The following is a 27789-nucleotide window of genomic DNA, read 5'->3' as shown; positions in this document are numbered from 1 at the left end:
ATTAACCCTCTCCTTACTACACCATATCCCCCTCCCCTTACTACACCATATCACCCTCTCCCTACTACACCATATCCCCCCTCCCCTTACTACACATATCACCCTCTCCTTACTACACCATATCAACCCTCTCCTTACTACACCATATCAACCCTCTGTCTAGTATGTTATATTATTCCTCCATATTAACGTCGTTTATTTTTTCACCAACACAGAGCGGCAGTGGTTCATTTACGTCTTAGGTTTCGGTATCGGGACTTTCTAGGGTTATTCCAACTGGTGTCGAATTTCTATTTAAAAAGTGTCATCTGCAAACAATTTGTAAATATTTTCCCAATAATATCGCCTTTCTGTCACGCTCTCCTTGTTCGCGGTACTATGTTTGGGTAAAGCGCTAATGACGTCATTAAACTATCACAGGGATCTTGCACACATTTACTGAATAAACTTATTTTGACAATAACTTGACATGTGCACTCTGATTGAAGGAAAATCTAGCAGCCTCGCGTAAGTCACGTGCGCAATGAGGTGCGTATGTCTCCTATCTACAGACCACAAGGTGTCTGTGTATACAAGACTAGCGTTCGAGCCGTATCAATTTTTATTTCCCATGTATCTTGAAAAGGGTGGAATACACGCACAGGATATTAAAACATTTTGGGTGAATTAGAACAGCTTACTTATCTAGATAGAATGAGAGCTTTACGGACAGATCCTAATGGATGGTAGTGAGGGGGGTGGGGGGGAGGGGATGTGACGTACTCGGTAGAGGAATACAACATTTGTAGGTGTTAAATTCCTTTTTGTGTTAGAATCTTTGTTACACTAACCTCTCCTCAGATTTAAGGGAAACCATGGTCAAAACATTCACTTAGCTATTGATTGTACCTGTTTTATACACTTCCATTTACGTTTCCATGTTATCTCGTGTTAGCCGATTTCTAATGTCCAGCTTGACCACTTCTTTGGTTCGGAAAACCTCTCAAATTTAGAACTGATAACGTTACGCGATAGTTTTGAAAACAGTTCATTTTATAAACACGAATACGGGGATAAATGATAATGACAGTAGTGATACAGCACGTAAAATACCATTTTCAGTACCGGATTTTTTCGGTGTGGCAAAATTTATTTGGTAACTCTTAAGTCAATTGAGAGTTACGAAATGAGTGAAATTAATCGCCAACATTATCGCGACTGATTCGGGCGGGAAACATTTATTGTTTACAGACAACGTTGTTTTGTGCGCATGCGTTATCAAATATGACGAAAAAAATATTTATCCTGACTGTTGATAACAAATTAGAATCTCCTCTTTATAATTATTGATTTACCTCTTTATGTGCATATTTCAGCCTAAATCAACTGATCAACTGATCATAAGGAGATACACTTGATAAATATATAAGATAATGATAAATCGTTTTACCGTATTGACGCATAATATTTCGCTGTATTAGATACAGTACACACTAACCTTTCTAACATATTTCGCTGTACCACCTACCTCATAGTTCGCTGTGTTAAAGAAATCGCTACACTGACCTCGTTCGCTATATCAGAGACAGGACAACGGTGACCCCTCTGACTTCACACTTCCCTGGATCAGAGACAGGACAACGCTAACCCCTCTGACTTACACTTAACTGGATCAGAGACACAACAACGCTAATCCCTGTGACATCACACTTCATGAATCAGAGACAAGACAACGCTGAGCCCTCTGACTTCACACTTCCCTGAATCAGAGACACAACACCGCTAATCCCTCTGACTTCACACTTACCTGAATCAGAGACACAACAACGCTAATCCCTCTGACTTCACACTTACTTGAATCAGAGACACAACAACGTTAACCCCTCTGACTTCCCGCTTACTTGAATCAGAGACAGGACAACGTTAACCCCTCTGACTTCACACTTCCCTGAATCAGAGACACGACAACACTTACCCCTCTGACTTCACACTTCCCTGAATCAGAGACAGGACAACGCTAACCCCTCTGACTTCACACTTCCCTGAATCAGAGACACAACAACGCTAACCCCACTGACTTCACACTTACCTGAATCAGAGACACAACACTAACCCGACTGACTTCACACTTACCTGAATCGGAGACACGACAACACTAACCCCTCTGACTTCACACTTCCCCGAATCAGAGACACAACAACGCTAACCCCACTGACTTCACACTTACCTGAATCAGAGACACGACAACACTAACCTCACTGACTTCACATTGTGGGCCTTTTCCGCTGTTTTAATCAGATTTGATTAAAAGACAAATGTGTTATACTGAAGTTTTAACATGGAATTTTTTTAAAATCTTCTGACACTGATGTACAGAAATTCGAAACAATTACATACTCAACAAATTCTGCCTGTCCAACCACTTTCAAGTTAGAACAGCGAAGACGAAATACCGTTGTTTAGTTCAGCTAAAACCGTATCTAATTAACATATCGCGCGACATCGCTTGATATATCAAACGGTTTATGATATTGAGTAACGATAGTATTGTGGCGTTTTTTCTTATTCTTAAGGAAATCGGTCTCTATATCAGAACCATTCACAAAGTTACCACGGAGAGTGCGCGGTGCTGTAGTATCGTATGATTTACCACTGATTGAAGTGTCCTTTCACACTCTCTGTCGTGTTATGATAATTAACCTGTCTAAGACAAACCACGAGGAGGGGCTCACTATTTATCACATTATCTGCAGAATTGCGTCTTGGCCAGTAAAACACGGAAGTATAGATGTTTGTAGTAACTACGACCTTGGCTTGCTTACCGTCATTTTCAGGCGCAATTTAGATTGACAAGCTACTCCTTCCATAGCCAGGTACACCACATATCTGCTAGCACCTGCGGCCACTATGTCAAACATACAGTGTATGTGGGTGACGTCACGTCACATCTCGTAAACTAAAAAGTCTGATGGACGCTTTGGTGGTGATATGGCTGTATCAGCATTCAGTAGATATTGTGAACTGTATGGACCTCTGTGACGGATTAGATGAGCGGTAACGCTTTCGCCTAATCGACAGTTTATCGATTGGACAAGTGGGTACTTTATCAGTAAGACCCCTCCCATTCTTCCTCCCGGATCTCTGACGGACGGGTATATAATGGTCCTAAAGAGGTGACAGGTCATGTGTACCTCTAACGGACGGGTGTATAATGGTCCCACAGGGGTGACGGGTCATGTGTACCTCTAACGGACGGGTATATAATGGTCCCACAGGGGTGACGGGTCATGTGTACCTCTAACGGACGAGTATATAATGGTCCCACAGAGGTGACAGTTCATATGTACCTCTTACAGACGGGTATATAATGGTCCCACAGGGGTGACGGGTCATGTGTACCTCTAACGGACGGGTATATAATGGTCACACAGAGGTGACGGGTCATGTGTACCTCTTACAGACGGGTATATAATGGTCCCAAAGGGGTGACGGGTCATGTGTACCTCTAACGGACTGGTGTATATAATGGTCCCACAGAGGTGACGGGTCATGTGTACCTCTAACGGACGGGTGTATAATGGTCCCACAGGGGTGACGGGTCATGTGTACCTCTTACAGACGGGTAGATAATGGTCCCACAGGGGTGACGGGTCATGTGTACCTCTAACGGACGGGTATATAATGGTCACACAGAGGTGACTTGTCATGTGTACCTCTTACAGACGGGTATATAATGGTCCCGCAGGGGTGACAGGTCATGTGTACCTCTAATGGACGGGTATATAATGGTCCCACAGAGGTGACGGGTCATGTGTACCTCTTTCAGACGGGTATATAATGGTCCCACAGGGGTGACGGGTCATGTGTACCTCTGAAGGACGGGTATATAATGGTCCCACAGGGGTGACGGTCATGTGTACCTCTTTCAGACGGGTATATAATGGTCCCACAGGGGTGACGGGTCATGTGTACCTCTGAAGGACGGGTATATAATGGTCCCACAGGGGTGACGGGTCATGTATACCTCTTACAGACGGGTATATAATGGTTCCACAGGGGTGACGGGTCATGTGTACCTCTAACGGACGGGTATATAATGGTCCCACAGGGGTGACGGGTCATGTATACCTCTAGCGGACGGGTATATAATGGTCCCACAGGGGTGACGGTCATGTGTACCTCTGACGGACGGGTATATAATGGTCCCACAGGGGTGACGGTCATGTGTACCTCTAACGGACTGGTGTATATAATGGTCCCACAGGGGTGACGGTCATGTGTACCTCTGACGGACGGATATATAATGGTCCCACAGGGGTGACGGGTCATGTGTACCTCTGACGGACGGGTATATAATGGTCCCACAAGGGTGACGGGTCATGTGTACCTCTGACGGACGGGTATATAATGGTCCCACAGCGGTGACAGGTCATGTGTACCTCTAACGGGTATATATAATGGTCCCACAGAGGTGACGGGTCATGTGTTCCTCTGACGGACGGGTGTATATTATGGACCCACAGACATGGAGAATTGTGTGAACCTATGAGGGATGTGTCACTTAGGGCCTGGCAGAATCGAGTGTACCGTTCTTAGGAACGAATATAAGTGCCCGACAGAGCCAAAGGAGTCGAATCATGTGTCTCTCTCTGGTGGACGGTTGCATTTCCGGCCACATCGGATGTCAAGATTTTCGATGTAAATTCGGGGAATCGGTATGTGGTGAACCTGGAGTATCTCTCTGGGAGACTGTCTTTTAGGGTCGAGCTGAAGTATAGAAACTCGTGTGTACTACTTTGATGAGCTTTAGTGGACTTTGTGTAACGATAACGGACCTGAGGGCTGGATCTTTAGCTGTCACGTCACTGTCGACGCTGAGAAACGCTTGACAACTACAAACTGACGTAAAGTTGGAAAGAAAATGTGAGAACTAATTACGATATGCGCAATCTTGATGTGATCCAAATGCATATATTCGTTGCAAAGACCCGCGTGATTTTAATTAATCGATATGAAGTCACATTTACAGATTAATAAAGTAGATTTATAATGATAGATATAGTGATGAACTCAATGTATGTTTCCTCGCCCTCACTTAATGTATTCGACTTTACAAACGAGATGTGGAATAACAATTAGCGAGTGTGTATGAAATATGTGACGTCACTGGGTTCAAAGGCTGTATTTATGATAATGTGCATTTCTAAATCATCAGAGACTGATTGATTTAAGTCGTAATTGTCAGAAAATTGACAAGCATAAACGTAAAGTTTATGTTACATTCATTCCCCAGACATAATAATGTATAATATATGCAAGTATTACGGATGAGAGGATTCGCTATACATGTAAACCAGCAAGCTTAACAGTAATTTATAGACAGTCCATCTACAAAAAAAACAAGCTGGATAGACAAATGTGATATGTTAAATGGGAGGTCAGTCAGTGTAAGTCGGTATAATTGATATTGAATCCCTCCATTCTAAATAGTCTGAAGGTAGCGGACAAATTCAGCATTTACCGGACATACCGAGAAGAAAAAAAATATACTGTACACTTACGTACCGGGCAATGTAAAACAAGACATATACCAGCCACACACTTACAAAAACATAGACATTTACCAGCCACACACTTACCAAAACATAGACATTTACCAGCCACACACTTACCAAAAACATAGACATTTACCAGCCACACACTTACCAAAAACATAGATATATACCAGCCACACACTTACCAAAAACATAGATATATACCAGCCACACATTTACCAAAACATAGACATATACCAGCCACACACTTACAAAAACATAGACATTTACCAGCCACACACTTACCAAAAACATAGACATATACCAGCCACACACTTACCATAAACATAGACATTTACCAGCCACACACTTACCAAAAACATAGACATATACCAGCCACATACTTACCAAAACATAAACATATATCAGCCACACACTTACCAAAAACATAGACATTTACCAGCCACACACTTACCAAAAACATAGACATTTACCAGCCACACACTTACCAAAAACAGACATATACCAGCCACACACTTACCAAAACATAAACATATATCAGCCACACACTTACCAAAAACATAGACATTTACCAGCCACACACTTACCAAAAACATAGACATATACCAGCCACACACTTACCAAAACATAGACATATACCAGCCACACACTTACCATAAACATAGACATATACCAGCCACACACTTACCAAAAACATAGACATATACCAGCCACACACTTACCAAAAACATAGACATATACCAGCCACACACTTACCAAAAACATAGACATTTACACACACACTTACCAAAAACAGACATATACCAACACACTTACCAAAACATAAACATATATCAGCCACACACTTACCAAAAACATAGACATTTACCAGCCACACACTTACCAAAAACATAGACATTTACCAGCCACACACTTACCAAAAACAGACATATACCAGCCACACACTTACCAAAAACATAGACATATACCAGCCACACACTTACCAAAAACATAAGCATATACCAGCCACACACTTACCAAAAACATAGACATATACCAGCCACACAAGAACTAAAAACATAGACATATACCAGCCACACACTTACAAAAACATAGACATATACCAGCCACACACTTACCAAAAACATAGACATATACCAGCCACACACTTACTAAAAACATAGACATATACCAGCCACACAGGAACTAAAAACATAGACATATACCAGCCACACACTTACCAAAAACATAGACATATATCAGCCACACACTTACCAAAAACATAAGCATATACTAGCCACACACGTATCCGAAACATAGACATATACCAGACATATACATACCGAATAAAAATACCTTGATGAAAGATATAGAGGCAAGCTAGACATACAACCAACACATTCCATCTAACAGCTATATAAAAATATCGAGCAAACTTAACATTTTACTGAACTCAGATGTCAGGAAAACCAGGGGTAAACTTGACACAAACATATCAGACAAACCAGACATATATATACTGAAACACACATATACCAGACACTTATATACCTGACTCAATTCTTATATATGTAAGGTGGAACGAACGGATCTCACTTATGATAAAACCTGACTCAGTTCTAATATCTGTAAAGTTGAAGTGAACGGATCTCACTTGATGATAAAACACGACTAAGTTCTAATATCTGTAAAGTTGAAATGAACGGATCTCACTTGATGATAAAACACGACTCAGTTCTAGTATCTGTAAAGTTGGAGTGAACGGATCTCACTTGATGATAAAACACGACTCAGTTCTAATATTTGTAAAGTTGGAATGAACGGATCTCACTTGAGGATAAAACCTGACTCAGTCCTACAGTATCGGTGAAGTTGGAGCGAACGGGTCTCAATTAATTGGGAAACCTAACTCAGTCCACAGTATCGGTAAAGTTAGAGTGAACGGATCTCACTTGATGATAAAACCTGACTCAGTTCTAGTATCCGTAAAGTTGCAGTGAACGGATTTCACTTGATGATAAAACACGACTCAGTTCTAATATCTGTAAAGTTGGAGTGAACGGATCTCACTTGATGATAAAACACGACTCAGTTCTAATATCTGTAAAGTTGGAGTGAACGGATCTCACTTGATGATAAAACACGACTCAGTTCTAATATCTGTAAAGTTCGAGCAAACGGATCTCACCTGATGATAAAACACGACTCAGTTCTAATATCTGTAAAGTTGGAGTGAACGGATCTCACTTGATGATAAAACATGATTCAGTTCTAATATCTGTAAAGTTGGAGTGAACGGATCTCATTTGATGATAAAACCTGACTCAGTTCTAATATCTGTAAAGTAGAATGAACAGGACTCGTGACTCATTCCTTGAGAATTCGACATCACTGGTAAAACCGTTAGACTTCCAAGAAATATGAGTATCTCTGTCACCTTATGGGTATTTAGTCGAACCGTGGGAACTCTGTCTTTGATGAGTTGCTAGATGTAATTTAATCGTCTTGAGCGTTACAGGATATCAAATTCATAACAGTGACTGGAGAATGTAACATGTTGATGGGTTCACGTGTTGTGCGAGTAGGTCAAAGTGGATAGTTCAACGTGATATCCGGAAAGGTTCACATGACATGTTAACAGGTACATGTGATATGTGGACCGGTACCTGTGATATGTGGACCGGTACCTGTGATATGTGGACCGGTATCTGTGATATGTGAACCAGTACCTGTGATATGTGGACCGGTATATGTGACATGTTAACAGGTACCCGTGATATGTGCACCGGTATATGTGATATGTGGACCGGTACCTGTGATATGTGGACCGGTATCTTTGATATGTGGACCGCTATCTGTGACATGTTAACAGGTATATGTAATACGTGGACCGGTACCTGTGACATGTGGACCGGTACATGTGACTTGTGAAGCGGTCCCAGTGACATGTGAGGTGGCCCCACTGATATGTGAGGCGGCCCCAGTGACATGTGAGGCGGTTTAAGTGACAAGTGAAGCGGTCCCAATGACATGTGAGGCGGTCCCAGTGACATGTGGAGCTTTCCAAGTGGCATGTGAAGCTGTTCCAGTGACATGTGAGGCGGCTCCAGTGACATGTGTGTGATGCATGTGACGAGTACATGTGTCGAATACACGTGACTGGTGCCTATGACGTGTTAATGAGTTGGTTAAATAAAATGGGTACTTTTGTCCTTTGATATACGTGTCTGGTACCTGTGATGAATACATGTGTCGTGTATACGTGTCTGGCACCTGTGACAAGTACATGTGTCGTGTATAAGTGTCTGGCACCTGTGACGAGTACATGTGTCGTGTATACGTGTCTGGTACCTGTGACGAGTACATGTGTCAGGTAGACGTGTCTGACACCTGTGACGAGTACATGTGTCAGGTAGACGTGTCTGGCACCTGTGACGAGTACATGTGTCGTGTATACATGTCTGGTTCCTGTGACGAGTACATGTGTCGTGTATACGTGTCTGGTACCTGTGACGAGTACATGTGTCAGGTAGACGTATCTGACACCTGTGACGAGTACATGTGTCAGGTAGACGTGTCTGGCACCTGTGACGAGTACATGTGTCGTGTATACGTGTCTGGTACCTGTGACGAGTACATGTGTCAGGTAGACGTGTCTTGTACCTGTGACGAGTACATGTGTCGTGGATACGTGTCTGGTACATGTGACGAGTACATGTGTCAGGTAGACGTGTCTGGTACCTATGACGAGTACATGTGTCGTGTATACGTGTCTGGTACCTGTGACGAGTACATGTGTCAGGTAGACGTGTCTGGCACCTGTGACGAGTACATGTGTCGTGTATACATGTCTGGTTCCTGTGACGAGTACATGTGTCGTGTATACGTGTCTGGTACCTGTGACGAGTACATGTGTCGTGTATACGTGTCTGGTACATGTGACGCGTACATGTGTCAGGTAGACGTGTCTGGTACCTATGACGAGTACATGTGTCGTGTATACGTGTCTGGCACCTGTGACGAGTACATGTGTCAGGTAGACGTGTCTGGCACCTGTGACGAGTACATGTGTCGGGTAATTGTAATTGATACATGTGCCGGATACACTTACCTGGTACGTTTGTTTAGTAAATGCAAATGATGTCGGATAAATGATACTGGTATATATAACGGGTACATTTGATCCTTACATGGTACTGATGCACGTTTCTTGTACGTATACTGGGTTTTGTCTTGAACATAATCCAATGAATATGTCTGGCACATGTGTTTAGTAGATGCAATTGGTACATTTGTTGCGTAGATGTTATTGGCACATGTGTCGGGTACACACGTGAAAATTACAAGTAATGGACATGTGTTACGATAACGTGAGATACTAACCGTATGAGTATTACAAGTGATGCTCCTTACTTGCACTGTATATGCACAGATATGTTGGAGTATACATAACACTATATTAATAGTTGATCTGTCGCTTACACCAGACATTCGAGAACAACCCAACTAAATAGGCTAAAAGTGTTTGATATAAATATTGGCTGTATGAAATATGAAAGTTATTCGATCCTCGCACGAGTTGTGGTGATTAAGCCAAACTTGTTTCAAAAACTGTGCAGCCTTGACAAAACAAATGCAAACAGTTAAATTGATATCCATGTATGCTGTTAAGATTAAATTGAATTTGATGGAATTTCCTACAGATTACACTAGCTATCTGGGCTGAAATACTTGATTCTCGTATCAATCTCAAAGAGCATAAGTAATTTAATGCACACATGTTGAGTAGGGGCTTGTATTTATTTAGTGTTAACTCTGATGTGCGACCTTTTTGGTCCAATTCCAGCGTTATCATGAACGAAAATCAATCTGTTTTTATTGAATATAAGGGCCGGACGACAGGTACAAGGGCCGGACGGTAGATAAAAGGTCCGTGGATATGAGGATACACTATATGCCATGTCCGGACGACAGATACAAAGGCCGGACGGTAGATAAAAGGTCCGTGGATTTGAGGATACACTATATGCCATGACCGGACGACAGATACAAGGGGCAAACGGTAGTTACAAGGTCCGTGGATTTGTGGATACACTGAATGCCATGATTGGGCGCCATGTACCATGGTCAGTGTACAGAAACAATGACTGAGCGCCAGATACAACGGCCGAGCAGTAGATACAAGGGTCAGCGTATAGAAACAATGACTGAGCGCCAGATACAAGGGTCAGCGTACAGAAACAATGACTGAGTGCCAGATACAAGGGTCAGCGTACAGAAACAATGACTGAGCGCCAGATACAAGGGTCAGCGTACAGAAACAATGACTGAGCGCCAGATACAAGGGTCAGCGTACACAAACAATGACTGAGCGCCAGATACAAGGGTCAGCGTACACAAACAATGACTGAGCGCCAGATACAAGGGTCAGCGTATAAAAACAATGACTGAGCGCCAGATACAAGGGTCAGCGTACAGAAACAATGACTGAGTGCCAGATACAAGGGTCAGCGTACAGAAACAATGCTGAGCGCCAGATACAAGGGTCAGCGTACTGAAGCAATGACTGAGCGCCAGATACAAGGGTCAGCGTACAGAAACAATGAATGAGCGCCAGATACAAGGGTTAGCGTACACAAACAATGACTGAGCGCCAGATACAAGGGTTAGCGTACACAAACAATGACTGAGCGCCAGATACAAGGGTTAGCGTACACAAACAATGACTGAGCGCCAGATACAAGGGTTAGCGTACACAAACAATGACTGAGCGCCAGATAAAAGGGTCAGCGTATAAAAACAATGACTGAGCGCCAGATACAAGGGTTAGCGTACACAAACAATGACTGAGCGCCAGATACAAGGGTTAGCGTACACAAACAATGACTGACGCCAGATAAGCGCCAGATAAAAGGGTCAGCGTATAAAAACAATGACTGAGCGCCAGATACAAGGGTTAGCGTACACAAACAATGACTGAGCGCCAGATACAAGGGTTAGCGTACACAAACAATGACTGAGCGCCAGATAAAAGGGTCAGCGTATAAAAACAATGACTGAGCGCCAGATACAAGGGTGAGCGTACACAAACAATGACTGAGCGCCAGATACATTGGCCGGAGTATAGATATTAACAAGGACGACATCAATCACCAATCATATAGATATTTGAGTGAAGATATAAAGACCGCAATTAATAAGACGTGTTTACATTTAGAGAGGCGCGTCATCCCTTTATATAGGGATTGAGTGTCAGATACAACTGTCGGAATGTAGGTACAGGGACTGAGTGTTAGACACAACTGTCGGAATGTAGATACAGGGACTGACTGTAGATACAGGGACTGAGTGTTAGATACAACGGTCGGAATGTAGATACAGGAACTGAGTGTTAGATACAACGGTCGGAATGTAGATACAGGGACTGATTGTTAGAGACAACGGTCGGAATGTAGATACAGGAACTGAGTGTTAGATACAGGGACTGAGTGTTAGATGAAGCGGTCGGAATGTAGATACAGGGACTGAGTGTTATATACAACGGTCGGAATGTAGATACAGGGACTGATTGTTAGAGACAACGGTCGGAATGTAGATACAGGAACTGAGTGTTAGATACAGGGACTGAGTGTTAGATGAAGCGGTCGGAATGTAGATACAGAGACTGAATTATAGGTACAACGGTCGAAATGTAGATACAGGGACCGAGTGTTAGATACAACGGTCGGAGTGTAGATACAGGGACTGAGTGTTAGATACAATGGCCGGAATGTAGATACAGGGACTGATTGTTAGATACAGCGGTCGGAATGTAGATACAGGGACAGAGTGTTAGATACAGGGACTGAGTGTTAGATACAATGGCCGGAATGTAGATACAGGGACTGATTGTTAGATACAGCGGTCGGAATGTAGATACAGGGACAGAGTGTTAGATACAACGGTCGGAATGTAGATACAGAGACTGAATTATAGGTACAACGGTCGAAATGTAGATACAGGGATTGAGTGTTAGATACAACGGTCGGAGTGTAGATACAGGGACTGAGTGTTAGATACAATGGCCGGAATGTAGATACAGGGACTGATTGTTAGAGACAACGGTCGGAATGTAGATACAGGGACAGAGTGTTAGATACAACGGTCGGAATGTAGATACAGGGACTGAGTGTTAGATACAACGGTCGGAATGTAGATACAGGGACTGATTGCTAGATACAACGGTCGGAATGTAGATACAGGGACTGAGTGTTAGATACAGGGACTGATTGTTAGATACAACGGTCGGAATGTAGATACAGGGACTGAGTGTTAGATACAGGGACTGATTGTTAGACACAACGGTCGGAATGTAAATACAATGACCAAGTGCCAGCTGCTAGGGTCGTGCGATTAAATGAAAAAAAGTTATCATTACATAGAACGTCCCCTGTCAAAGGAACAAACAATTTGAGCTAGTTGATATAAAGGTAACCACCCACACTTCGCCCCTTGCAAATGCAAATATTTTATAGTATTTTTTAGAATAGTTTTACAATTGTTTATTTCGAAGTTTTCAAAACAGTATTGACCTTTAGTGTATTTTTCTGACGCACATAGGCTGCGCAAGTGCAAATGAGGATTTGGATTACAGAAAAGCAACCCACTGTCCCATATCCTTTGTAAATATGTGAAAATAATAAAGGGTTTCGTAACTCCAGCCTCGTTTCTGGTAGTTCGTAAATGAGATTTATAAGCTTAAAGGTCACTTTGTATCCTACAAATGACCTTGAGGAGGTTAAAAGTTACTATATCCTTTATGTATCCTAACACCAACAAGCTTACAAACAGGTTATAAGTGACCTTGAGAAGGTTTCTTACCTGTATCATAGCAACATCAGCTTCACCAGTAGTTTATGGGTGACCTTGACAAGGTTAAAGGATACTGTATTTAATCTGTATCCTAGAATACCAGCAGAAGGTTAGGGGTTACTATTTTTACCTATATTCTAGCACCAATTGGTCAACTACGAGTTTAGAGGTGACATTGTGGTATGGTTTCTGTTTTTGTTACTGTACTGTTTACTTCTAGTTTAGGGGTGACATTGTGGTGTGGTTTCTGTTTTTGTTACCGTACTCTATACTACTAGTTTAGAGGTGACATTGTGGTGTGGTTTCTGTTTCTGCTACTGTACTGTTTACTACTAGTTTAGAGGTGACATTGTGGTGTGGTTTCTGTTTTTGTTACTGTACTGTTTACTTCTAGTTTAGGGGTGACATTGTGGTGTGGTTTCTGTTACTGTACTGTTTACTACTAGTTTAGAGGTGACATTGTGGTGTCGTTTCTCTTACTGTACTCTGTACTACTAGTTTAGAGGTGACAATGTGGTGTGGTTTCTGTTTTTGTTACTGTACTCTGTACTACTAGTTTAGAGGTGACATTGTGGTGTGGTTTCTGTTTTTGTTACTGTACTCTGTACTACTAGTTTAGAGGTGACATTGTGGTGTGGTTTCTGTTTTTGTTACTGTACTCTGTACTACTAGTTTAGAGGTAACATTGTGGTGTGGTTTCTGTATTTGTTACTGTACTCTGTACTACTAGTTTAGAGGTGACATTGTGGTGTGGTTTTTGTTACTGTTTTTGTGTGGTTTCTGTTTTTGTTACTCTTGTGGTATGGTTTCTGTTTCTGCTACTGTACTGTTTACTACTAGTTTAGAGGTGACATTGTGGTGTCGTTTCTCTTACTGTACTCTGTACTACTAGTTTAGAGGTGACAATGTGGTGTGGTTTCTGTTTTTGTTACTGTACTCTGTACTACTAGTTTAGAGGTGACATTGTGGTGTGGTTTCTGTTTTTGTTACTGTACTCTGTACTACTAGTTTAGAGGTGACATTGTGGTGTGGTTTCTGTATTTGTTACTGTACTCTGTACTACTAGTTTAGAGGTGACATTGTGGTGTGGTTTCTGTTTTTGTTACTGTACTGTGTACTACTAGTTTAGAGGTGACATTGTGGTGTGGTTTCTGTTTTTGTTACTGTACTCTGTACTACTAGTTTAGAGGTGACATTGTGGTGTGGTTTCTGTTTTTGTTACTGTACTCTGTACTACTAGTTTAGAGGTGACAATGTGGTGTGGTTTCTGTATTTGTTACTGTACTGTGTACTACTAGTTTAGAGGTGACATTGTGGTGTGGTTTCTGTATTTGTTACTGTACTGTGTACTACTAGTTTAGAGGTGACATTGTGGTGTGGTTTCTGTTTTTGTTACTGTACTCTGTACTACTAGTTTAGAGGTGACATTGTGGTATGGTTTCTGTTTTACATCTCATTCTTGTAGTTGACGGATATATATCGGGTACAAAATCCAGACATAGATAAAGTCGGCAGGTGACTATCAGCTGTCAATGACTCAAAACCTTATCTAGTTGGGAGATGAAACTTTTCCAACCTTCGAAATAGCCTTTAAATCATACCCGACAGTCACCAAGGAAACAGTAGACTCAGACTCAGGAGTCGACACCTCAAACTCAAGAGTCGATAATTCTGAATCAATTTGTAACATAATCCGCAATGTATGACTCACCATACCCGGAAGAATTTGCACAAAACTCAAAATGCCGAACCTAATACAGAAGTTGTTGGCTTAGGGTCCGATTGGTAATTTCACAAAATCGAGAACTTACATAGGATAATGATGCCGATCGCTCACAGAAAATCTGTCTGATGTCAATAAGATATCAACTGTTTACGATCTAACCGCACCGAAGGGAGGGGGGTCGGGGTCAGGAGTAGGAGAGGTAAACCTCATCCGTCAGTATCTCCTCACAATAGGCCACGGCAACAGTGTTCGTACAGGAGCGACACACACCGTTAAACGCCAATTTAATTACAGGTGTCGGATCAGAAGATCCCTCGCCAAGTGATATCGGGTGAGCGCTGGGCTGGGATCCTGTGTGGCCCTGGGCACGGTCGACTGCGCCCTAAAAAGGACATGTTATCATCTTACATTTTGACAGTGTCGCAGCAGACTTGCACCCTACGCCACTCATACCGAGCTAGTGACGTCAGCTTTACAGGTTGTACCAGAAATATCGGGTGGTCTCTTATAACACTAATTCCCCTACCTTAACAATAAAATATTTGAAAGTTTTTTTTAAAAACGATTTGTTTTAATGCATGTATTTCCAAGTGATTTTTCTAGGACACTATCTATTCGACATGAAATAAGGGTTCATTTTTTAAAGTATCAAGCTAGTATCGGCTTTACTATCTACGGTATGACAGAACACCGAGGCGTGCTATTTGCGAATGTAGATTACAGATCATTTCCTCTGGCCCTTAATTTACGTTTTCCTCGTCTTCTGCCTGCTCATCATCAGTCAATCTTTCCTACTTAAGATAGGGGTTTCCCGTGTACACTTCCCAATGACGTCACATACAGGTTACCTGATGTGCCATGACGTCATCTCTATATCTGGGATCTCGAGAGGACACAGAGATTAGATAACTACATCATACAGACATCATGATAGCCCTCGACCCCTTGTTTATCCCAAACTAACGCAACAAATGTGTCAATTTATCAAAAGGAATTTAATGTATAAATCATTATGTACAAGATATTTACATACATTTGTAAATATAATGCCGAAAATGCATTAAGTGTAATTGTACTAACAATATTCTAAAATAAACAACCATAAGGTGTTCTTACTTATTGCATATCGTCACCCTATTGCGGGTCGCCCTGGCAATGAGCTCAAATACTAAATATTTATTACTGGTCGACTTAGATAGACCCAGACTCTGGAATCGTATCAAGAAAAAATGACATAATTTTGATAGCTTTGGTCGTTTCAAAGTTGGAACACAAGCTTGTACAAAAAAGCGAACAGTTCTCGATTAAAAACTCAGGGCTGTTAGCCATTCAGTTGTCGACCTCGTAATGCAATCCATACACAAACTCATTCTCCCTTAAATTACAATATGAAATTATATGTATTTTGGTGAAAGGCACGACGTGAGGAACAGAGACAATAAAGTTCGTTGATCTATGAAATAAAATAATTCTAAAACTAAAACTCTAACATCATTGTACTGTTGATGAGTATATGTAATTATAAATAACAATGCAAAAATGATTCTCCGAAGAAAGCACCCAGTGCTATAGAGACTTCGTCATCTTGTAGCACGTGATAGGTGTAAGCACCAATCATGTTAATTTACATTGAAGGATGACGAAAAGAACAAATTATGATGACGTCACATGTCAACACCGGTTACAAATGCTTCCATCAGAACGGGACTTTGGTTGGATACGTCATACACTAAGACGATGATACATACCCCTCGCAAACATACATACTTCTCTTTGAGACCTTCTTACAGATAATAAATAGAGACATATAATGAATTCTATTTGTAGAATATTTGTTGTGAAATGTATACATGGGGCAAAAGAGTCCCTCTGATCTACTTTCACTTTGGACATCGAACAGACTAAACTAGCACAACTAATATTTCTTTATGGTCAGACACCTGGACCAGTAATATTTCTTTCTGGTCGGTAGTAGAAAGTTATTGTGCATGTCCCCAGTAGAAATAGATATCCAGTTTGTAAAGCTTGTTGAGTACGAGATCACAAGGGTCACGTCACATACACAACAGTTCAGACATGTAGAACAAGTGACTTCAGGACCTAGCTGCACGTTCGAGTGACGTCACGAGTTATGTGAACCGGTTCCAAGTCTGATCAGTGGGGACGGCGGCGGGGATGGGGTTAAACATTTGGCGGGACACACCCATGTATTGGTAAGGCTGTGCGGTGGTGCTAGCCGGAAGAAAGCCGTGCTGAGAGGTGAACTGGCTCCCGTGGTGGTTACTATCATAACGTGGGGGAGGGGAAATGTTGTAAGAGTCAAATTGTCCCTGTGATGATGTCTGGGACTGACGAGGTGCTGACCTTGCACCTAAAGGCTCTAGTTTGACGGTTGTCTGGTCGTCCTCACCAATGTATTTACATGTCCCTGTGCTTCCAGTTGTATTCGGTTGGTATGAAGGGCTGTGCATGGGTGGCGACTGGGAGGAGGCGTTTGTGGCCGACTGTGGCGAGTGGTTGGACAGGTCGTACGGGGACGAAACATCAGAGTTTTGGGGCAGAGGGTAGGACGGCAGACACATTCCAGACGAGGATACCCGATAGTTCGACGTCCAGGAGGATGAGGTGGTGGTCGAGGCGGAAGCAGTTCCATAACAGGAAGTGTATTGTTCTGGCGCATGAGTACCAGGCATATGGGATGCTGTTGTTGGTAAATATTGATCCAATTCATGGTCGTCAAAATTGTCGATGGGAAGAACCATCTCTGAGGGATATGTATGCAGGTCCACACTCCGGAAGTCTATCGGATGCCCTATCAAACAAAAGGCAGCGTATTATATATCTTTACAAATGTAGAATAATCAGAATGTTATTTGTTAAACACACATTAAGCAATCTTTAATGAGAATTTGTTTGGAAACTTGATATACCCCAACTGGCTGTCATTGTCAGTAGCCCCAAATAATGGGCTCGGATCCGACCTCCGTCGGAGTCACGCGCTAGCAGTAACAAATAAAGTTCATAAAAACTTGTATCTTTGGGTGAATTGGAAGTGGGAATATTGGCGAGGTGGCCCGCTATCTGATCTGTGTTGTGTAACACCCAACCACAGATTCTCTAGATAGTACTACAAACGGTCAGGTGAGGGGACACTTGATTGTAAGTATATCATCTCCGGTATCAGAGCGGATTACAGACTAGGGTAGGTGCGGGCTCACCTTTGTGTAGATAAGACTGCTTCCGCGGGACTTAAAAACGGGACGAAATTCTTTAAGTCGAATGAATTTAACGTAATCCACATATAATTAGTTTACTTGTGGAGGGCATCATAACGGGGTGTATTCGCAAAACATTTATGGGTGGCTGGATTGTGACATACCTGGCACGTGTGGGCGGTGACGTAGACGGTCCGGCATGCACTTAAGTGTAATGAGGTCGTGCTGATTGGGTGTTGTAGGGGGAGTCGGGGGTCCATTCGGGTTGTGATTGGAACAGTCACTGCCCGAGTCTCCGTCACTGATGGCGGATGGCGAATGCTCGTTAAGGCCTTTGAACATGAGTCCAGGGGGCACCTGACCGCCATCCGTCTGCCCACCACTGGCACTCTTCAGGGGCTTTCTGCGTCTCGGCTGGTACTTGTAATCTGGGTAGTCCTTCTTATGCTGAACGCGCAGGCGCTCTGCTTCGTCTACGAACGGACGTTTTTCCTCCTCATTCAGGAGCCTGTGGAAGACAAAACAATTGAATACTAAGTTTTATTTAATACACAGAACCAGGTAACTAGTTTGGCAAACATATGGGAAGCAAACCATATGCATCGTTCTCCAGAATCATAATCAAACTTGTTTCCTTAAAATTTGGAATGACGAAAAATTGATGACAAAATCATGTCGAAGATGAATAATGGTGTCATTTTGCCATTGCGTCACTTGAAGCAAAAAACAATCGAATTTATTCTTGATTTTCGTCATAAGTGTTGGATATGTACGGGAAAACTGTCGTGTTTAAAATATTTGATGTTCGTGCGAATGGGTCAGTGGTATTATTTGTAATATCGTGTGTATGCTGGTGACTAATCCAAAGTGATACCTCTGTATTAGGGTTAATACTTCAGAGCGTGAGCACGGGTTTTATAGGTAATAGGTTTTGCGAACAATTAAAACGGTGATTTGGAGGTGTGCAGCCCGAGCGGCAGACAGGTGTTTGGCTCTTGTGGCTCTTTTTCTTTGTATGGGCCAAATGACAGGTAGTTTTCGGTAATTTTGACATATTAATTTATCTGCGTTCATTGTCGCTGGAGAGATCTGGAACATTTAACTCTCATGTAAATAAATCCTGATTTCACCCAGACATGAAAGCAACGTTTTTACGAAACGTTACATTTGTATGAGTGGCGTGTTATCAGGTTTGAACCTGCTGGTAAAGAGTTGTCATTTAACGGGATTTATGTTCATGAAATACCTCAAACCAATTATAATGAAATGAATTGCCTTCCATCACGAATCGTTAAATCATCGAGCGTCACAGATTTAAATACATCAGTACCGCTGTTTAGATCAAAACTCTTGTTCTAAAATATCATCAGAAAAAAAGGTTGAAAATCAAAGTAAATGTATTGTAAACAGATCGGTCATGAGCACACAGAGAGAGTTACAAGGCAGTTTGTGGACTCTGTTAGCGATGTATGTAACAGCACCAAACCCGTAGTCGTATTAAAAATAACACACCAAGAACGATAAAGTAACTCCCTACCGCCATACTGGAAAGATTCTGTGAATAAGTTGGCGTTAAGCGGATCACTGGAATAGCAAGTGATATGAATTACTTTCCGATTCTGAAATATGGATTGACCTCTATATCTTGTCAGGTCGGGCTTATGTAATGATTTGTTGGTTAGTTGTCCGCGATCCGTAGTACCTCCGCCACGCTGACAGGTGTCAAATGATGACGTCATTACCTTTACTTTACTTAGCGGCACAGAAACTAATGTCGTCTGTCAGAGGAAAGTAGAGAGATAATGTAGTTTACATCTCTCATCTACAAAACTTCCATCAGCGATCATGGGGAGGGGCGAATTGGGCACCCAGTTAATATATCTTCTTTCAGGAACGGATTTAACAGAGGTACGTCCCTGTCCTACAGGCCTACATAAAGGGGAGAGAAAAAAATAGCAAACACAACATCACTGCACTCAGTGCCTAATTTCCGGTAATCTACCCTGCCATTTGTCTCATTGCATGACACAAAACTCCACTTTACAAGAACACAGATTCTTTTCCCCCACTATGACTGTACTGTGAATGACCGTGCCGATAACAATAAGAGGAGAACGCAGGACGCCTCCGTGTGTTTTATATAGTGCGTGTGGTTTGTGAGAGAGGAATACGATGTGTACACATCAATTCTTACCTCGGATTAATTAACACTGAAACTAGTTTATACACAACACTTGCAACAGTTCGAAAATCTTTAAACGGCAAAAAGCAAATATGATGAATGGCTGTAAGGGTTAATGAGATCGCTACATATTGTTTGTGGTGTACCTGTCAACCTTACCAGATATGTAGGTACGTTACAATGGTGAGGTCACACTATCTCGCTGTAAGTGAAGAACCAAAGCAGAACAGTTTTCGGAACTGACCAAGTTCATGTATGGTCATTTTCACACGAGCATGAAAACGAGTGAGAAATATATGTTTTCGACCTCCAGTCATCAATCTTAGACAATTACTTTGTCGATAATGTGACGGATGATATGACCACAGGTGTTACGGGCGAGTATTATATGGAGCCCCCTCCGGCGCCGGCCCTTAAAGGGCCCAAAGTCACTTCTACGGTCCCTTGTACACACTACTCTAACGTATCTGGTCTCTAGTATACTGTAGTCTGACGTATCTGGTCCCTAGTATACTGTAGTTTGACGTATCTGGTCCCTAGTATACTGTGATCTGACGTATCTGGTCCCTAGTATACTGTGGTCTGACGTATCTGGTCCACAGTATACTGTAGTCTGACGTATCTGGTCCCTAGTATACTGTGGTCTGTCGTATCTGGTCCCTAGTATACTGTAGTCTGTCGTATCTGGTTCCTAATATACTGTAGTCTGTCGTATCTGGTCCCTGGTATACTGTAGTCTGTCGTATCTGGTCCCTAGTATACTGTAGTCTGTCGTATCTGGACCCTATTACAATCTAGCCTAACGTATCTGGTCATTGGTCAGTCTAGTTTAATGTAGTACAAATTACCGAAGCAATGCTATTGTAATCCGAATCCCCTATCGTACCTCAGATCCCTACTGTACCCCAAGACCCCTATTTTACCCGTGACACGAGTATTAGGTATGGAATAGAGAGATAAATCCCCGTAAAACAAAAACTGTAACTGTGTTTACATTTCCGTCCTCGGTATGCAATAAAATTCTCAGCACATAGCTTGATTCCCTTCTCCGAATTCTTATCTCATTTCTCTCACCAATTTAATGTTATTTTCTCTTGATAAAAAAATCATTTCGTTCTTTACGATCACATGAAAAGCTTAGAAGATATTTTTCTGTGTTGAGTATGAGTATAAACAATGCAAACGGTGACATGTCAGAGTGACTTTGTCGAACAGTTACAAGGAAGGATATATTTGGGACTGAGTGACGTTTGGTGTGACGTATATAAACCAGAGTGAATCACACGAAAGTTCGTACTAATAGCAGTCCCGAGGCGCTCAGACAACCCTAGAGGACTCCTGTCACAGGTTTGTGACGAGCTCATTTTGTGAATGAAAAATATCTACTCTTCAGAAAAAGAAAAAAAAAACGATTCAGCAGAAATAATTCAATGACAATACCAAGTAATATTAGTGGCCATTTTCCGTTATGATTTGTCAGTTATAGAAAGAAAGGACTTGGTGCCGTTAGTGGTAATTAGCCTTACCTCGTCCATGTGTATGTGTCGACCCTTTACTAATGAGTCCCACCACGATAGGTGTAAGGGCACTTTACTGAATGGGGGCTAGCCCCCTCGCATAGAAACCTTATTTGACGTTCTGACCGAAACACGCCTCCTCACCAATTAGTCTCAAATATAATTGAAAGTTTGTCACTTTAAGAGAAAAAATAATTTGATAATTGTGTTAAAATCTTTGACTTCATTCCCTTGATAAATAGAAACCATTTCATCAATTGTTAAGCACACCTTTTTTTCCCCGATTTCATTTTATTTTTTTCTTTTTATGGTAAGGACGGGTGTCGTAACGGGACACCATTGCCTATTGGCGTGTCCTAATATGTAGCGGTGAGCAGTGTATCCCTGGCACTAGGTGCCCCGTGTCCTGAATGCACATTTGAGGACTACTTGTCAACAGCCTATAATCTTTAATTAAAAGATGGTCCAAGTCTGATTGCGCTAATCTGCGGTCCATCACCGTTAACCCTGTCGGTCTTTACAGAACCCCCGATAACACCCGATCTAATTTGTGGGTGCTGTACCCGGGCCCGGCGGGGTAGAGTTGTCCTCATTCACCCCGCGTGCAGTCACCAGCCCGGGACACTGATCCTACAGATAGGCCCCCTAATCACTTTAATCACCGTAGAGGCTTACACGCAGTTTACACACTTTATCGACCGTGAAAAGATTTTAACACTTTTCACAGAAAAAACCTAAAAAGTAAGTAAACACTTAAACATTTTCAATAACATGACTTTTTTCACCGATATGTAACACGAAAGTATCAGACTATGATAGACACACAACTGAATTTTGTCTTAATGTAATGTACAAAAGGTACGATTTGATCGAGTCAGAAGCTGGTGTGTGCTTTGTTCGGGACTTTATCGCTCAGGAAATGGCTATTGGACTATGCGGACACACTTTTAACAAGGATATGAAATTGTTAACAGGAATTTCCCCTAACTTGGAGCTTATCGCCTCCTCTCGAGCGAATTAACAACATCGGAAACTCAACTCCGACATCACCCAATGTTATGTACTGGGACCTCGCTACACCGGCTTCTCAAGTACATCAACCACATGTGTCCTCGCCAGCTCATTCACTTTATAATTAATCCGAAACAATTTAAACTTTATCATTGAAATATACCAGTCTAATTTCAAATTATCACTTTGGTATATTAATTCATTAGGTGGTAAAGATAAATATCAAATGATACTGTAATATTACATAGTTTTTTAATAATTTTTTTGTTGTATTACCCCCGCCTAAATTCACCCCTTACCCCTCAGAAATATATATAGCCATTACATCTCTGCTTCGAATTTTACTTACTATCAATGCTGTGAATTAATAAAATGTTATACTACACAAAATAATTCATTGTTCATTCTATGAAATATAATTTATGTTATACTACAAAATAAAATCTCAGTGTCCATGCTGTGAATTATACCAAGTAATAAAGCTGTTAATTATTACAATGTTATACTACACCGTCTCAGCATTATCATTGAATTATAACAATGTTATATTTCACAATAACACCTTAGTATTAGCCCCAGTGTTATCTGTGAACCGAACATTGTTATACTTTGTAAATGATGTTTATATACGTCTATGAATTATAACAACATTTTGATATGGGTGATAAACCTTTCCTGTGCAAAACGCCGTTTAGTGTAAAAATTATGTTGTTACAAACTGTTTGCAAAATTTTAAACTAAAACTTGCTAAGTTAAAGGAAGACGCGCACTTTAAACACACCTATCGTGTAAGCTGGGAAGATATTACATGAAATGTCGAGACGATTATAAAAAACGACAATCGGAGAAAATTACAGCCGGATACGCCAACTTCAGATCAGTTTTTAATGTAAATTCATGAAAATATTCTAGAACGAAAAACAAACACAGTTTTTTATAGATATAATTAATAGTTTTCATTCAAAATATATTTCGTAGAGTTTAATTAATGGGATTTCTAGACAACGTCTACCCTATGTGACCGTGCCGATGCCGTTGTCAGACTCGATCTATTTCACGCATGCAGCCGACACCTGTTGAATTTTACACGCAAGAGAAAAAAAAAGAAAATGGAACGTGGTCCTAGCATATCATCCCGTCATTCTTTTCTTTCCCCACGTCCCTCCTCCCTCTGCATCAGACTATCGTTCCCCAGTATCAACCGGGCTGGGATTTACGAGATTACAACACCAGTAATCCACAGAACGAGGAATGTGTCCCCCTCCCCGTCTATTCCCCCCGTCCCGGTTCTCAGGTCGTCGTCCCGACCTCGGGAGCAAGTTACGCAGTCGTCCTATGGGAAATATGTTAACATTACCACAACATCTACAGCTATGTTGACACTGCCAGATAGCCCCGTACGCACGAGAAAATACCGTTATCGATAGTCCTGATTATCACAACGCTGATATTTAAAAACAGTAAATTATTAAGTAGTTTGTACATCTGTCATTTGTAAGCGTTTTTTTCAGGGTAAGATTTAATATAATGTGAAATAAAAGTTGTGTTCATATTGCACAACCTTGTATAATAACTTAAATCAGTAATCATTAGCTCTGTTTTTGGTTCAGTTAACTGACTTAGAGTGAAGAAATAGCTTTCTTCTCTCTCTCTGTAAAGGTGAACTATAGATTTAAAAAGTTTATTAAAATGTACGACAAATTCTAGAGTTACAAATGTTAAAAGTAATATTTTTTATATCAGTAACCGTTGCTGTTCAATTATATTTAGATTTTCTCTGTCTTCCACAGCATTTGTATTTTAAGTTTAAGTCAATTTTCATGAAAACAAAAGACAAATGGATTGTATTTAAGCTATAACAACTTGCTTTACGTCCTTACCGTAACAAATTGTATGTAATTGTATGTTAGGTACTGCCTCCAAAACAGATGTAATCTCTACACATGTTTTTGGAAAATAAAAACCTGATCGACAGCCAATATTTTACATTTAATCAATGAAAAGAATACCATACTGTAATTCAAACAAAACAAATAATATCAAACATTTTAACTTGATGAAATACAAAGAATTGAGTTACTAAACTGTGAGAGCACTTGAGTGTAGTAGCACGTGAACTGTTAAGAAATCACATAAATTTATATCTGTGGACAAGGGTTGTTAAACAAGTGGTATCCTTGTACTATATAATACTGTAACCTAGCCAGTTTATCTACACATCGTTATTAGCATCGTTCAAAAATTGATGCTGTGCAATATTTATAAAATATTCTTGAATCACGCATGACGACAAGATACAGAAAAGAATAGGTAACAAAGTCATGGGAAATTTAATGTAGTTGGAGATGTTTAACGATGGTATTGTCACGCGCGGCTAGTTATTCGGCGGGTAGCAACACTCAGATATACCGCTCGGATACCTATAACAAGTGTCTACCTAAAACACATCTGTCACGTTTTAATTAAGATTATGATAAATAAACACGTCGTTAATTTTTGAAGATATTTTCACGGTTTCCTAACAAATTAAATTAATATTCCCCGATAAAAAGTTTGTTAAAACATAAGTAACAAACAATATCAGTCCTTTTTTTGACATAGCGACATTTTACAAAACTAACGGTCGGGTGGGTGGGGACGTGTCGGGTGAAGATCGGCCTATCATGTGACAGTTCTACATTTATTTTAATTCGTCCTTTCTATCACAACAATTGTTCTCATTTATTTGTGGTATCATTTTTTCTAACTCCTGAAGTTTTATACTTTGTCAATCTATACCTAGTGTAAACATTTTACAATATCAAAGAAATGGATATTATAGGAACATAAAATGTTGTCCGGCATTCGAGTGTTTTATGTCTATAATTTACATAAATCTACTTATTTTTATTCGAGTTTGTGTATCTCGATATAACTTCGTAATATATTCCAGGGCCTTATCGTCAGGGATGAGATACTTTATCCAGAAGCTAAGTGGCCGGTCCCCGTTCCTCTCAAGTACCGCCGTCTACAGGTATAACTCACTATGATTTGGTCCCGAGTAATTTATATGTCACTTCAGTAACACTTCGTCGAGATTCAGAACATTATTCATTTACAAAAGTATTATAGAAATATTGAAAACTAAATGTAATTCGGTAGAAATTTAGGACTTTTTTAAGCGGACATTTTACGTAACCAGCGGACTTCTCAATTGAGAGATGAATACTTATAAGTTAAATTTACAGGTAAGAAACCTACCTCCAGAGTTTGCCTAGAGTCTTGCTGAGCTCGGCATTGTGTAGATGCGGGTACTGATCGGCCAGCTTCCTACGTGCAGCCTGGGCCCAAACCATAAAGGCGTTCATCGGTCTCTTGATATGAGGTTTCCTCTTCTCGCCGTTTGGGCCCCTTTGGGGCATGGGCACTAGGGACCAGTCGTAGCCCTTCAGGACTTGGGACACTGCATCCTGGATCTGTTTTGGGAATTTATCTACGTTCAGTCCCTGTGCACCAAGTTCTGCTGGGGTTAGAGTTTTGTCGTCCTGGTGAAGGAGACCAGCCCCGGCCCCCCGGACAGCGTCCAGAAGCTGTTCCGTGGAAGGCTGCTCCAAAGGAGATCCTCGGCTCTCATCAGAGTCACTCATTGTGTTAAGTAATTAATCCGTGTTAATCCTATGCACTCTGTCTCACCACGTAATCTAGCACTATCAGTGTCACACTCTATATTTATGTAGCCTGTTATAATATTGTCCTGATCCTTGTCATCTCACAAACACAATAATTGTTTGAAGGTTTTACGTACAATATAAACTCACCGTCAGGGACTTGACATGCCAGCTCAAGTGACAGACCACGCCCCCTCCGCTCGAGACGTGACGCACAGAGCAACCTGCCGGCCAATCAACGGCCGCGATAGCGCACCATAAAACACACTTGCTAATTCTGACATCACAATTAACGTAGCTCACCTAATGCTGTTTTTTATTTGAAAACAAAAGGACACATCGCAATTTTCATTGGCAGCTGTAGCATTTTGTACGAGTTTTGTTTTGAATAATTCCTGTTTGTGAAGCAGACTTGTATAAACATGATGATTTCAACACACCAAGGAAGTCAAACTTCGTTTTCAAATCATAATTCTAAACGTATTCACGATGTTGTGATTCATTTTTGTATTTACTTTTTATGAAAATGTTCTCTCCTATGCCTTCCTGGTGTTATATAAAAGTATGTGTTAGGCACTTGTCCCCGCGGTCTATCAGTATATCCTTATCCTTCCGACTTGAGAGTTTTCTCATGTGTTTTATTTAAAACAGAATAGCGTGCATCCTTATCCACACTTACTCCTATGATACGGAATGGTAGCAGGAGATTTGGAAAGGCGTTCCGTTACTTTGTTACTTACCAAAAAGACTGGGACAGGTTTTCCGTCAAATCTTTGAGGATGAGAAACTAATATTGACAGTAGAATGACGATGGAGAAAGGGACAAAGAGGTTTAACTCATCATCTGTCAAGTAACTTACTTTCATAACATATTTCAAATATATAAATCTCTTGAACATATCAAAGTCTTAGAACTGTATATGTAACATTTACAGAAATAATAACATACAAGTCACCAAGTCTCTCTGCACGGTAATAGATCCTGGGGTCTTTAATAGTAGTAAAACATGCTTATGAATACGCCCAAGTTTTTAGTGTAAAGTCAGGATTTTTGACATTTCATTCTTAACTCTTAATTGATTTACAGTTACGCTTGCACCAGTTCCTATGTTGGTAATACTGCTGTA

At 41.1% G+C, this 27789-nt stretch overlaps 1 protein-coding gene across 1 annotated transcript; it reads right to left on the bottom strand.

The window, feature by feature from the left end:
• Positions 1-16066: 16066 nt before the first annotated feature.
• Positions 16067-26758, bottom strand: LOC132545726 (transcription factor SOX-9-like). Its single transcript, XM_060209415.1, has 3 exons — positions 26256-26758; positions 18470-18813; positions 16067-17902 (listed from the first exon to the last, which is right to left on the bottom strand). Exons 1-3 carry the CDS (start codon positions 26639-26641, stop codon positions 17220-17222), a joined length of 1413 nt encoding a protein of 470 aa, XP_060065398.1. The 5' UTR covers positions 26642-26758; the 3' UTR covers positions 16067-17219.
• Positions 26759-27789: the final 1031 nt, after the last annotated feature.

This window comes from Ylistrum balloti, unplaced genomic scaffold, assembly GCF_031769215.1.
Source record: "Ylistrum balloti isolate Yb309-2 unplaced genomic scaffold, AGI_CSIRO_Ybal_v1 Utg369852, whole genome shotgun sequence".
NCBI classification, from domain to species: Eukaryota; Metazoa; Mollusca; class Bivalvia; order Pectinida; family Pectinidae; genus Ylistrum; species Ylistrum balloti.
The sequence above is the reverse complement of the archived record's forward strand: the minus strand, read 5'-3'. Positions and strand labels throughout refer to the sequence as shown.